The sequence below is a fragment of the Osmerus mordax genome, chromosome 24, assembly GCF_038355195.1.
Source record: "Osmerus mordax isolate fOsmMor3 chromosome 24, fOsmMor3.pri, whole genome shotgun sequence".
Classification (NCBI taxonomy): Eukaryota; Metazoa; Chordata; class Actinopteri; order Osmeriformes; family Osmeridae; genus Osmerus; species Osmerus mordax.
Window position 1 is genome coordinate 10929808 of NC_090073.1, and position 15076 is coordinate 10944883.

Sequence of the window (15076 nt, forward strand, 5' to 3'; positions counted from 1 at the left end):
TATTCACCCTGTTGCTCTGGAGAGCGTGGCCTCCTTTGTTTGCCTCTACCTGCTGGCTGTGGAGGGAGCTTGTCTCTAGGTTATTGTAGGTTATAAGGTTAGTATAAGATATTATGTGTATTATAGGTTTAGTATACTGTATTTATTATATTGTATATTTAGGAGATTTATTATATTATGTTAGCTTATCATAGGTTACACCTATGTTCTGAGAACTTATATGTTATGTCATGCCAGGTTGCTTTGTGTTGTCTTGTCCAAAGAATTTCAGTGCCCAGTCTGACCCTGTGTTGTTCTGTGCATCTGACAATAAAAGACTTGAACTTGAAGCAGTGCAGCTGGAGGGAAGCTTACTGAGATGCGATGTTATGTCACAAGTGGTTTTGCTTGCCTGGTCGTTCTCATTATGAGCTGGAAGGACCCGTCTCGATGTTGGCAGATTCAGCCTGGTGAACAGAGCATCTGCTGCCTCCTGGCTGGACTGAGAGGATCTGCAAGCTTCACCTTGTGTAGCAGTTGGTCCACAGACCAGTCGGTTTTTGGAAGAACGGCTGTATTCAGAGACACACGAGCATCTTCTAATGCTTCAGCAACAACATGACATATTTCACTTTGTGTCTGTCTGGATCTGAATATCATCACAACCTTCCTCCTCCCTAACCCCTGCTCTTCCGCTCTGCCTCCACAGGGGGCTTCTCCGTGGTGTTCTTGGCTCGCACGCACGCTGGTGTCCGATGTGCCCTGAAAAGGATGTATGTGAACAATGTCCCCGATCTGAACATCTACAGGAGGGAGGTCACCATCATGGTGAGGTCATCAACACTGTGGTCCTGAGCCCAACATGTAGAAATCAATACGTGTAGGGAGTCAGGTGGCTGAGCGGTTAGGGAAGCGGGCTAGTAATCAGAAGGTTGCCAGTTCGATTCCCGGCCGTGCAGAATGACGTTGTGTCCTTGGGCAAGGCACTTCACCCTACTTGCCTCGGGGGGTATGTCCCTGTACTTACTGTAAGTCGCTCTGGATAAGAGTGTCTGCTAAATGACTAAATGTAATGTAACGCCAGGTTAAGCTTAGTTATCGCAATTGTTAATAGGCTACATCATGAAAGAATTGGGCTCTGCAACTCCTTATCGTATTTACCTTTGAACTTTACAACAATATCATACATTGTAATGGCTGTAATAGTAATCTCGTTGACTAATAAAAAGAGGGATGTAATGCATCGGTTTTCCAACTGTGTCCTTTGGTCTGCAGAAGGAGCTGTCTGGTCACAAGAACATAGTGGGGTACCTCGACTCGTCCATCAATGCTGTCTCTGACAGTGTGTGGGAGGTGCTCATCCTGATGGAGTATTGTAAAGGTAGGCTTTCCTCCTGTCTCCCTCCCATCATTCCTTCAATGGTACTTCTTGATGGGATCTCCACACAGTTCATTCTAGTCCTGGTAGTTGAAGTCAGTGTGTGTCTCCAGCGGGCCAGGTGGTGAAGCAGATGAACGAGAGGCTAGGTGTGGGCTTCAGCGAGCCCGAGGTTCTCACCATCTTCTGCGACACCTGTGAGGCGGTGGCTCGGCTGCACCAGTGCAAGACTCCGGTCCTCCACCGTGACCTCAAGGCAAGGAGACAACCCCTAACCCTAATCTTAACCCCAACCCTAACCCTCATCCCAACCCCCCGCCCTGGTCCTTCAAGACGACCTCAAGGCACTGAGGCTTCTTTTGCTTGCCGTTTCTCTTGGGACCAGTGATGAAATCATTACACTGTAGTCCCTAGACCTGCTGTATCTGACATCATTACACTGTAGTCCCTAGACCTGCTGTATCTGACATCATTACACTGTAGTCCCTAGACCTGCTGTATCTGACATCATTACACTGTAGTCCCCAGACCTGCTGTATCTGACATCATTACACTGTAATCCCTAGACCTGCTGTATCTGGCCAGAGTCCCTACCTGACTGTCCCTCGGTCTCACTGTTATTGATACTGGCTCTCACTGGATACTTAGAGCTCAAAATAAGATGCAGTAAATCTTGAATATATCAAATGGACATGAAATATAGCTGCAAGCAGCAATGTGGTGGCCAAGCAGGTCAGATAAACCAGAAGAAACTTTCGACATCTAGTCACTGCGGTGTACCTGGCTTCCTTTTGTAGTGGCTTATAGTCTCGCTAAACAGAGAATCAGAGACATGACAAGCTTGTCATCTTTGGCTGGATTTGAACCTCTGACGTTGACATTGCCAGGACACCAATTTATCCTAGTGAGCTATTCTCAGTGCTGGAAATCAGATTTCAGTGACTGCGTAAAAATATAAGGAATTTTTCCTGTGGCAAGCGGTTGTCAGATTTGTCCCAGATTTGGTGATTGTGGTCTGAAGATAATCTGTGCCAAATTAGGTGAATATTTGGTATTCACCAAAAACGTTTTATTCATTCATTCAAAATGGCGGCCACATCAATTCAGCTGGTATCACAATTGAATATGTGTCAGACACGGGATCGCCCCCTAGAGGTTAGATGACACAACCTTTTGTGGACCTCTTTGAAACAGGGTCCCGAGCACCTGTACCAAGTTTGTTGTCAATTCAGCGAATATTTCCTGAGATATGATCTTCATCGCCGACTTTGATCAGCTTTACTGGAATGTGAAAAGGTTTGTGAGGCTTGATCTGAAGATAAATGGTGCTGCTTATTGCAGCGCCACCTAGAGGTGAAATGGCATGACCTATTTTGGACATCTTTAGAACAGGGTCCCTAGTCCTTATACCAAATTTGGTGTCAATGCAGTAAAGAGGTGCTGAGATATGACCTCACTTCTTTTATGGTGGCTTTTTTGACGACTTTGATTGGCTGTTCCAGTCAAAAGGTTTAGATAATCAAAACATGTGATGTCTTTTGTGAGGCTTGGTCTGAAGATGATATGTGCCAAATTTGGTGAAGATTGGACAAACCTTATAGGAGAGGTAGCGAAAAAACGTTATATTCAAAATGGCGGCCACATCAATTTGATTGGCTGTTACTAACAAACGGTTGCGGAAATCCAGGGGATAACTTTTATGAGGCTTGGTCTGAAGATCATCTGTGGCAATTTTGAAGAAGATTCGACAAGAATTGTAGGAGGAGTAGCGAAAAAACGCTTTTCCTTAACATTCAAAATGGCGGAGAATCTATATAACTGGGTATGACATCATTGGACTCGTCTTGATCCAGGGAATACAACAATACCTCATTTTGGAAAATGAGGCATATGGTTCAAAAGTAACGTGTGTAAACACACCTTCAACTTTGACCCATTGGTGGCGCTAGATGGTTGGAATGGGAGACATGAAACTTGGTGAAATTGATGAGGGGACTGGTCCCAAAGAGTGTGCCAAATTTCACAACTTCTGACAATACGGTTCTAGGGGCTGCCATAGACTCCCATGGCAGAAGAAGATGTGTAATAATAATAATAAGAAAAGGTAGAAACACTTAAGGTGGCTTCGTGGCTTGGCCACCAATGAGGATGTTGGAGAACAGTTATGAGGTGTATGCTAATGTTGTGTAAACATGGCCCGTGTGTGTGTGTGTGTGTGTTTGTGCAGGTTGAGAACATCCTGCTGAACGACCAGGGGAGCTACGTCCTGTGTGACTTTGGGAGCGCCACACACAAAGTGTTGCTCCCGCACAAAGATGGAGTCACTGCCGTGGAGGACGAAATCAAGAAGTGAGTGTGTTAACCCTGTGGGTTAGGGTTACTACTGAAAGTACAGCACTGATAAGTCACTGTATCATATTTACAACTTCACGATAAACCCAGTTTGACCTTGTACTCCTACGCAAGTGACTACTCTCACTAGCGAGGTAGAAACCTCTAGAAACTTCTGCACAGAGAGCAAATGGGACCAAACCTATAAAATGGCCTTTTACATACAGACCCAGAGGTTAATCAAACAAACATGCAAACAGCTGTGATCCTGTGGGTCTGTTCGACAGACTTGTCTGCAGGGATGGCAAAAGTACACATCCTTCACTCAAGTAGAAGTACAGATACTCATGTTTTAAAAGACCCAGGTAAAAGTTGAAGTATTGACTACAGAAAAATCCCAGCCTTACGTAACTAAGTGTAATAACTAGTGGTGGGCCGTTATCGGCGTTAACGCGCTGCGACTCTTATCGGCGATAAAAAAAATATCGCCGTTAATCTATTCTCAAAGTTGGGTTTGGAGCTGGGTCTATATACGCAAGCTATGATGACTTTCACCTTGATATTTTAGCACAGATGTATACCTAGCCGAATTGCACTGTAGGGGGCGAGAACGAGTCTTCGAACCTGTGTGTATGCCTTGTGTATGAAATTATCACATCAAATGTGACGTGCTAACATGGATGCAGCTATGAAGCCGCCTGGTTTGCTTCAGGGAAAATGTATTTTTAAGAAGCTTCCCAATGGAAACCTCGACAAGACTAAGGTTGTTTGCACCTTGTGCTATGCGGAATTAGTTTACTGTAGGAGTTCTTCCAGTCTCAAATACCACCTAAACGCAAAGCATCCCTTAGCTAATGCGGAAGATGCCGGGCCAAGCACTGATGTAGCGCAGGGGAAGAGTCGTCGTCAAGCTACGATGTTTGAGTGCAACCGAGGCAAGCCCGTCAGCACAGCTCTATCAGCCAAGCTAACTAATCTAATAAACAGTTAATAAACACAAGTACATCTTATTGAACATAATTTATTTTCATCACCAATTATCATAGTAGAACAACTTTCTCAAGCAGTTTGTGATGCATTTTGGAAAGAGGAGATGAGCTCCTTGTCTAATGCGCCACCTGGCTTGAGAAACCCGTTCTCAAAGACTTACTTTTAGTCATTATTTGGGTAGCACACATATTCTGAATGTCTTCGGCGGAATTCAAATGAGCCATTTTAATCTATATTAATCTAAATTAACGCCAAGATTACAGTGATATTAATCTAGATAAAAAATAATAATCTATGCCCACCACTAGTAATAACACTAATAAAACTGTAATAACACTAATAAAACTGTAAAAACAGCATGGTAGCAATGTGTAACAGTGGAATAGCAGTGGAATAACAATGCATAATAACGCTAACAGTGTAATAACAGTGTAATAACAGTGTAATAACGGTGTACAAAGTGTAATCAGTGTAATACAACTGTTTTACACAGTTTGAAAATGTAAGAAGTAGAAAGCACAGATATTTGTGTCAAGAATTTAAGTATTTAAAGGATTAAGAATTTGTCAGAAAAATAAATTGTGAAGTAAAGTACAGATATTTATGTACAAAATGTAAGGAGTGAAAGATAAAAGTAACAATGTACAAATACCTTCCGTCTCTGCTTGTCTGTTTTGGAAGTCATGTTTGGGAAACTCCTCCCACCTTCTCTCCATACTAGCGCCATGCCCTCTTGCTGCTTGTGAGGTCATCTAACTCCTCCCACCTTCTCTCCACACTAGCGCCATGCCCTCTTGCTGCTTGTGAGGTCATCTAACTCCTCCCACCTTCTCTCCACACTAGCGCCATTCCCTTTGGCTGCTTGTCCCTGGTTACTGAGATATTCACCCCACAGATACACACAGATTCCTGTCTTTATTCTACTTTATAGTTATACCACTTCATAGTTAGATTAGTGTGTGTGTGTGTGTGTGTGTGCGCGCACAAATCTTCCCTCGCCTCCTTTGCCCTGCTGCAGTTTGACCTTTACCTCTCTGACCACGTCCTATTGTCTCCTTGCAGGTACACAACCCTGTCATATCGAGCCCCAGAGATGATTAATCTGTATACGGGGAAACCCATCACCCCTAAGGCAGATATATGGGTAAGTGTGTTTCCAAGCAAAGCTGGTTTGGCCTCCTGCCGGTGATTGCAACCAAACCTGTTTGAATAATGCATCTTTACTACAGTAGGCTAATCCATGTAGTTATGTTTGGGTAAGCCTGGGCCATGTTTGTAGTTTTATTGAGTTGAGCCTGGTGCTGCTGTACCCATCAGGTACCAAGCAACATCTAGGCTGATGGTCACTAACTCTGACCTCAATTTGTAGTTGGCATAAATACATGCAGAGTAAGTAACAGCTTCTAAGGATGTGTCTGTTATCGCAGCAGTTGGCAGGTGCTGACTGGCTAGCAAGCTCACCACATGTCTGACCACAGCGTCTCTCTAGGAAACCAGGGGAGGAGCCTGGTTGATCATGTCCTTCCTCTCAGTCACTCCTGCCTTCCTGCATTCCTATAGGTTACCCATCATTGCTGGTCAGGCAGGTTACCAGGCAAGAGGTTAAGGTTTTGGGGGACTTTCTGTGCTGTAGGAGAAACACCACCACAGCAGACAGAAAGCCTGGAAATTAACAGTGATGTGGAAACCAATTTCCTGTGTCTAGCTGGTGTGTGTTTGATAACAGGCTGTGCTTTCAGAACAACACAGATGCCATTTAAAAAAAGGTACAGCAACGTCTCTATTTCCTGAGAAAAATGATGATGCTGTTTTATAGAACTTTTATTGAGTAATTTTGTGTGGTGGTATGGTTTGGGAATCTGAATCTGGCTAATAAGAACAGGCTTGAACGGCTTGTCAGAGTGGCCAGTAAAGTCATTGGGGTAAACCAAGTCCAGCTCTCTCTGAGCTTTATGTTTGGCAGGTCGCAAGGAAGACCCAGTCCATATTGGCTTGTACTGACCATCCCCTGAAGGGGGAGTTTGAGCTCTTGCCTTCAGGAAGAAGGTATAGAGCTCCCACCCACAGAACAAAACGATTTGGGGACTGTTGTTCGTTTTGCTATTGGGAGGCTAAATGTGCATAAATGAATGGCATGAAGTATTTATGGACGGAACTTATTCTGGGTTTTCAACATTAAGTGATCCTTGTACTGTATTGTAATGTATTGTGTGTTGTCTTGTGTGGTGTCAGGTATGCTGTTTATGTAATATTTTATGATGGATTGAATGTGTTTTAATACCTGTCTACAAACAAATTTCCCCTAGTGGGATCAATAAAATTGACTTGACTGATGTGTCCCAAACACATCCTGGTTATACAATCATACTGGTTATATATTCATACTGCTTATACAGTCATACTGGTTATATATTCATACTGGTTATACAGTCATACTGGTTATATAGTCGTGGGGAGGCCTGTCTGCAGGAAGGGACCATCAAGGCTACTAGTCCAGCTGGGCCTGTCTGATGACTAATGAAACATGGACTCTTCAGCCTGCCTGCCTGCCTGCCCAGGCTAATTCTGCATTCCCTTTCATCTTTCATGACTATGTCAGCTAAAAAGCCAAGTCTGAAATAGTCAGAATATTGAGGAGTGAAGAGCTTAGCCAGATGGAAACACTGTCTATAACTCGAGGTACATGACAGAGGTGTGCTTGGTGAGTTCTAGTGTATTTCAAAGAACTTGCCAGATTGGGATCATAAAGAAGCTTCGATGTGCGGGCGATTATTTAACAACAAATCCTTGCTTTGTGGTTGCTGCGTCTGACTGTGTCGTGTGTTGCAGGCACTTGGATGCTTGTTGTACAAGCTGTGCTTCTTCTCTCTCCCGTTTGGGGAGAGTCAAGTTGCCATATGTGACGGATCCTTTATCATTCCGGATAATTCCAAATTCTCCTTCAAGCTGCACTGCTTAATCAGTAAGTAGAACTTTTTCTCCGATTATCAAAATAACAAACCACAATCAGCCACATCAATCAAGCAATGCCATCGATCACCATATTTCCATAAATCACATGTAATATTAATTTGTCCTGAAGAGAACTTTTCGCATGTCCAAATTTAGTCAATAGCTCCCCCTTGTGGCCAAATGTGGCAGCTGCAGATATGAACATACCTTACAACCGAATGGGATCATTTGTTAACATGTTCAGATTCTCTTGATGGCTAGATGTCGGTTTGAGACTAGATCCTCCGTCTCCTCCCACTGTTCAGGATACATGCTTGAGCCGGAGCAGGAGAAGAGGCCTGACATCTATCAAGTCTCCTACTTTGCCTTCAAGTTTGCTGGGAAGGACTGCCCAGTGCCAAACCTCTTTGTAAGTGGTTTCAAACACTGCCTCTTTCCCACCTTAAAGAAACATAACTTTTTTTGAACTTTAATGTTTGTAGCTTATTTCTCCTCATGCAGGTATTAGTTAGGTCCTTGTGGCAGTAATACCTTGTTGGGTTTGTCACGATCAGCGTTCTTCAGCAGTGTGTTGATGTACTGTGTGTTCCTCTCCTCAGAGCTCTCCCCTGCCCACAGCACTTCCAGAGCCGCTAACCGCCAGCGAGGTCGCAGCCAGGAGGAGCATGACAAAAGCCAGGTACACCTCAGGTGTAGCACCTGACCATGACCCGTGTGTGATGGTTGTACGTGGGGTCCATTTTCACAGTGGTTCCAGGATAATGAGTGTGTTTCTGGTGGTTCCAGGATAATGAGTGTTTCTGGTGGTTCCAGGATAATGAGTGTTTCTGGTGGTTCCAGGATAACTGAGAGCGTGGGCCCTACGGAGACCTCCATCGCCCCGAGGCAGCGTCCGAAAGCGGCCGGCAGCAACGCCCTCCCCACCGTCCCCCCAGCCAAGATGCCCGTGCCCTCTGCCCCCGTCAGCAACGGCCAGAAAGGTGCACAGATGCAAACAGTCCACATGCACACACCCTCGAACATGTAAACGCATGGCACATGAACATGTATTCACAATCCTTTTCTTTTACTTAATGTTTCTTTTGGATCCATGGACGAGATCATGCAGAAGTAGCACAAATGTGCTGTCATTGTTTTGGTATTCTGTTCTCTCTGTTCTACCTTCCTAAAGTGGTATTCTGTGTGCGTGTTCCTGCATGCTGCAGCTACAACTCCTGGGAACGGGCCTTCAGTCATGCTGACACAGCAGCCCCAGCAGCAGAACAGCCTACAGCAGAGCAGCCTGCAGCAGAGCAGCCTGCAGCAGAGCAGCCTGCAGCAGAGCAGCCTGCAGCAGAGCAGCCTGCAGCAGAGCAGCCTGCAGCAGAGCAGCCTGCAACAGAGCAGCCTGCAGCAGAGCAGCCTGCAGCAGAGCAGCCTGCAGCAGAGCAGCCTGCAGCAGAGCAGCCTGCAGAATCGTGTTCTGCAGCAACTGCAGCCAGGAGACCTGCGACTTCAGCAGCTACAACAACATACTGTTCAGGCAAACGCACAACAGTTCCAATACCTCCAGGTACACACACACACACACACACAACAGCAGCAACCCCACACTAAGCCAGTGTCAGATTAATGTGGTGACATCAGATATTGTTGCCTATTCTTTGTTTTTGCCTTTAAGTATGTTTTTGCTGGTACATTGGTCCACATTCTACTCCGAAATGGGATCTACTCCATAATGTTTAATTTGTTGTGTTCATATGCCCCCTTCCCTCTCCCCTCCCTCCTCCCTCCTCAGTACCAGCAGGCCTTGCAGCAGCACATGATGATGCAGCCGCTGTATCAACACCAGTCCCAGGCCCACTACACTGCCATGGTAACCCTAACCCTACACAGCCATGGTAACCCTAACCCTACACAGCCATGGTAACCCTAACCCTACACAGCCATGGTAACCCTAACCCTACACAGCCATAGTGAGATTATAACCAGGTCCACTACACAGCCATAGTGAGATTATAACCAGTTCCACTACACTACAGTCCAACCCTAGTCTAACCAGTGACATGTTGTGATGCTTGATGGGCAGTAAAGAACAGTAGAGCAACAGTTTTGTAACCGGTGTAATATCTTAAACAAGATTCACATTCAATTGGGGTGGTCTTTAAAATATCCTTTCTTTCAACATACCGAATCTTAACAAACCGAATACAAAGTAAAACCCGGCTTCGATTCTAGCGTGTGTGCAGATCAGCTGTAACGTCTTAACTCCTTAACTAAAAAAAGTCCTTAAGAACGCTCTTTACATACCCTCCACTCAAAAGCAAACACAAGGCTTCCAAATACATGATGTAAAGGCGGCGCAATTTTTAGCTTCTTTCCACCAAACGGTTACCATCTGTTTAATTTCTGAGGCAATCTGCTCTCCACTCACAACCACCAGGGGATAGGAGGGGGGGATCGACCAATTTATGTGTGTTAAATCGTGACATATGAAGCAATTACACTGTTGGGATCTCTGCCTTGCTCTCTCTTTATTTCTATAATCTTTCTCCCTCTCTTCTGAAGTGTTCAGGGAAGCTAAATTTGAGTGCTGTTGCTTCCATGTCTCCATGGTAGGACAAGTGTAGGACTGTACTAGTGTAGGAATGTGGGTAGTGTAGGGCTGTACTAAACCATGTGCAGTATCCTGTATTACCTGCAGCTGGGTAATTCAATGTCCTTGTTCCCTCCACCAGATGCACCAGTACCAGCAGGCCTTCGTCCAGCAGCAGCAGCAGCTGCACAGCCCCCAGCCGCTCCCATACCTGACCTCCCCTCTGGACCTTCAGCTGCCCCTGGGCTCCTACAGCCCTGCTGGGGCTGGACCTGTTCACCTGTCAGGATCTCCACCTGTGGACCCTCCATACACCAACAACAGGTAACGTAGTGATGTGAACTAGTGTTGGGTAGTGTAGGATTCTACTAGTGTAGGACTCTGGGACTAGTGTTGGTGCAGTGTTGAAAACATGGCTACACACACACACACACACACACTCCACCTCCAGCCAGCACAAAAGCCTCACCCAGCATCTCCCCCTCAGAGCCCCCGGCATGGTGACCCCCCCTCAGGCCCCCGAGGTGGTGACCCCCCTGGTGACCCCTCCCACCCAGGGTGCCGTCAGCATCCCACCAGACATGTCTCGCTGGAACCCCTTTGGAGAGGACAACTTCTCCAGGCTCACCGAGGAGGAACTGCTGGACCGAGAGTTTGACCTTCTCAGAGCAAGTATGTCACGCACACACACAACCACTCAAATACAAACACTTTCAAATCTGATTCACCATGCCAGTACTGGGACAGCAACTGTCCTCACAGCACCTTTTCCAGTCTTGGCACTGTGGAGTTTTAAAATGTTTGTATTTGAATTGTTGTATTTTCATTTGAATTAATTCTCTGAATCATGAACTCTTCCAGAGATTTGATCTTCTTGGTAGGAGTTGGTGTTGTCTGTGTAATCAGTCCCTCCCCTGCTCTGCAGGCAAGCCCGTGGACAGAGCGCCCGCCCCCCCGCCCCTTGTCCCTGAGGACCTGTTTGGCTCTGTCCCCTTCCTGGCTGGAGCAGGCAAGTCATGATGGAGCCCTGAGAGGACCCAACACTGTGGAGCCACTACTCTCTGCTCCCCCTCCAGTACCCCCTCCTCCCCCTCCAGTACCCCCTCCTCCCCCTGCAGTACCCCTGCTCCCCCTCCTCCCCCTCCAGTACCCCCTCCAGTACCCCTCCTCCCCCTCCAGTACCCCCTCCTCCCCCTCCAGTACCCCCTCCTCCCCCTCCAGTACCCCCTCCTCCCCCTCCAGTACCCCCTCCTACCCCTCCAGTACCCCTGATCCCCCCTGCTCACAGCCAGGGCAGCATGTGGTACTTAGGATGAGATGGTGGGGTACCAGAACCTGATGATCTCTCTTCAGAGAATCCCCCAATTAAAGGGTGCTTTGTAGTCAATTAGGTCAAATGTGAAGAGTCATGGTTACCCCTTAGAGGAGGGGTGGGGGTGCAAATACTTAAATTAACCTGAAGGGAAGGTTTAGCAAAGGGCAATGGCCTGTTTCAGACAAGTGTAGCCATGTGAACAAGCCAGATTTTTCTGAACTCTTAACTGGGGATTTGGATTGAGAGAACTTTTTACTATACATTAATACAATCCCTATATCTATGTATAGTAATTATGACATTTTATAGTATGAAAGCGTCACGTTGGGTCATACAGAGAATTACAAGGACAAGCTTGGTAACTGGAATACCTAGTTGTGATACTTCCACTACTTTCTGTGTGCTATTACTCTATGGGTGTTACCAACATATACTTGAGCACAAAACAGGTACGCATAGAAACTGGTCTTGAAAGATTAATATCATTTGTTGAATATTTGCTTCCCAGAACTTGCCATTTAGTATCTGTTTAGCCATGTGTTTACATTAGGTCTGACGTAGAGTTGAACTGGCCCTCGTTTTAAGGCTCTGCTTGTGTGTTTATAAGAGTAGGTGTCACATGGACCTCATGTTTCTGTTGGTCTGGGCTGGACGGGTTAGGGTTCATACCCTCTCCTGTGTGCCTCATCAACACGCCTGCTTTGTCCTGCCTTAGGAGGCTCCAGCCTCTCTCACTAACATTACAGTAGGAAGATCATGTGAATATCAGTCCATGGAAGTGCAGTATGTCTGGATGTATCGTGGCAGCAATAAGCTTCTGTGCCTATGTACTTAGGGCTCCTTAAATGTGAATTGGTCATTTTATACCCAATCGAGATCAAACTTTTTGAAATGTATAGAATTTATTTAATGGCTCAACTGTGTCCATATATATAATTATGATATGTGATATCTGCAGAATAGATTACATAACTGCAACACAATGATGCAAAACATCATTATTATTACATTGAAATATCCAGTATATATGTTTCTACTTATTGCTAATGATTTGTGATCAAATTGATCACAACCAAAGCCAAACAGTTTGAAGGGAGGATTTTGGTTAGGCCCTGTAATAGGATGGGTGGTTAGGCCCTGTATAGAATGGGTGGTTAGGCCCTGTATAGGATGGGTGGTTCGGCCCTGTATAGGATGGGTGGTTCGGCCCTGTATAGGATGGGTGTCATCCCAATTGGATGGCTTGAAGGAATTTGGTTACAGATTCTAGATCAGCCAATTTGATTATTTCTGCCAGTGTTATTGAGTTAAAATGTTTGTTTGTTTCTCTGTAGTGGCAGTTGTCAAGAAGACATTCAGGGATTCCAACAGTCAGTTTCAAACATCTACTTTAGCATACTTTTTTGCAGTGTTTATTTTGAGGGAACATTCCAGTCCATATATCATCATATCATAACACCTAGGTTGGCCGTGATTAAAGTTAGTGCTAGTAAAATGAAGGTGCTAGGAAAAAGTTTCATTTAGTTTAGAGAACTCCTGATGAAGGGAGCCGAGGCCTGAGCTTGTGGGAAGGCTGTGTTGTCTCAGCGCTCTCAGCACTCCGAAGGAGGCATGTTCATAGTGTCATGGCACCTTTAATGACACTGACATTCACTTAAAGAAAAAACACTTTAAACTGCAGTCTCCCAGTCTCACAAAATCCCTTAGTTCATAGTCTGGAAAGGCGATGTAATTACTGCCTTTCAATCTGTTTGTAACGTTGATTATGTTAGCTCGCAGGTCATTTGTGGTTTTGTATCGAGACACAGAAGTAGTTTTTAAATCTGTTTACAAAAATCTAATGCCTGCATTCATTTAGTTATTTTTCACCAAAGGTAAGTATACTCCAAAACTGGTATCGTCGGGGAATCCCCAAAATGTGTTCCTGCATTTCATCACTTGATCTCTCAACCCATGACCCTTTAATTCATGAATTCCCTTTCATACCTCGTTTTCATTTTGACAACAGCCATACTGAAACATCTTGTTCAAATTGTGTAGTGGTGGAAAGATTCTAAATTGACAGCCATAATGTATTTATTAAACAAAAGAAGTTTGAAGGGACGCATAAAGCCATTTGACTGCACTGATGATAAAAGTGCCAGACAAAAAGGATACATTAATGAGCAATTTGCGGTTGGTTAAGACCCCACAAATACTGTTCAGAAATGATTATTAATATGTTAATGTTTGACTTGTTATTTTTAATTTTGCATCCTTGGTTTTGTGGCTTGGTTTCAATTCCAAGCTAGTGGGTTTTTTAAGGTGTTCCTGAACCCCAAAACATGAGCATTCTGTTCGCTATACATGTTGATTTAAACGGTTCTTGTAAAAGTACAGCTATCAGTTTAAAAATGTAATCTCTGTTTGGAAACACATTTTCAGCTGTAATGTTCCACCTCATGTGGTAAATCCATTTTTAGATAAGTTGTATAACATGTTCTGTTTTACAACAGACACTGTACAGGATTCTGTATCATACTGTGAGTGTGAATGTGTTTCTTTATAGACTGCTAACGATAAATAAACATATTCAAAAGAAATACAACTTTTGTTCATTTTTCTTGTAACGGTATAAAATATTTTAGGGACAAATAGTGTCTGCCCACCATTACACCACCTGAGCAAGATGTTCCTCCTAGCATGGCTGTCTAATTAGTGCAACCACAATGCTTCCACTAACCTCCTGCATCGTACTGACACAGAACTACAATGCAGTCGTTACAACCTTAAAAAGAAATATGTTGCATTAAAGGATAACCAGGTGAAGATAAACCAACAAATGGCTTTCCTGTCCCACTGTACTAAAACATAAAACTGCATGGAGGTTAAAACTTGGTATAAACCCATAGAGCGATCTAATTAGAAGCGTCTAAAGTAGTAACTTGCCTGTTTCCTGTGTGTGTGCTTTCAGGGGGTACTCTGGAGGTAAGGTGTTATTGTCCAGGCCTGTTAAAAGAACTTGCACACTAACACTTAACGTGGTACAAATTTGACAAGTTTAATTGCTATTTAATGGTACAAAACAGGCTGGTTGTTTCAGTTGATGTAACATAGAATTGAGTTATTCTTCTGGATTATAATTTTGTTAAGTGCCCAAAACCAAATATTTTTCTAATACTCACTGTAGGTTAACCCAGATTCTCAAGATTAATTTGTAGACATTCATATTTAAACCTACACTGTAAATGTATTTGACCTTGTCATGGATGCAGACTAATGTGACCATTAACGTGTCTGTTTATTGTCCTAATCTCATCATTCAAGGTTGGCTAAGTACTGATGGCTGTTTGTAGGATCATTCTGTCTTCCTTCAGATGGAAAGACTGGGATGCATAGTCTCCTATATCTTTGTTGTACCTAATCTCAGACCTGTTAATTAGACTGTGTAACTGAATATGTTTCCACTCTAAACATTCTGTATTGAACAGCTGAAACGTGCTTCACCTGATTCTTCAGGAGTTTGTACGACATGGCCCTGTACATCAGGAGGCTTTTCACATTCTAAATTGATTTT

At 44.3% G+C, this 15076-nt stretch overlaps 1 protein-coding gene across 1 annotated transcript in view; it reads left to right on the forward strand.

Annotated features, from left to right (window-relative positions):
- Positions 1-15076, forward strand: part of bmp2k (BMP2 inducible kinase) — a 32367-nt gene that overhangs the window by 12848 nt on the left and 4443 nt on the right. The window contains exons 2-15 of the mRNA XM_067227646.1: positions 689-807; positions 1255-1360; positions 1471-1613; positions 3585-3706; positions 5741-5822; positions 7508-7640; positions 7936-8039; positions 8230-8309; positions 8471-8610; positions 8836-9182; positions 9408-9485; positions 10348-10529; positions 10693-10877; positions 11131-11218. Coding sequence (XP_067083747.1) covers positions 689-807; positions 1255-1360; positions 1471-1613; positions 3585-3706; positions 5741-5822; positions 7508-7640; positions 7936-8039; positions 8230-8309; positions 8471-8610; positions 8836-9182; positions 9408-9485; positions 10348-10529; positions 10693-10877; positions 11131-11218 — 1909 coding nt within the window. The remainder of the gene's footprint in view (positions 1-688; positions 808-1254; positions 1361-1470; positions 1614-3584; positions 3707-5740; positions 5823-7507; positions 7641-7935; positions 8040-8229; positions 8310-8470; positions 8611-8835; positions 9183-9407; positions 9486-10347; positions 10530-10692; positions 10878-11130; positions 11219-15076) is intronic.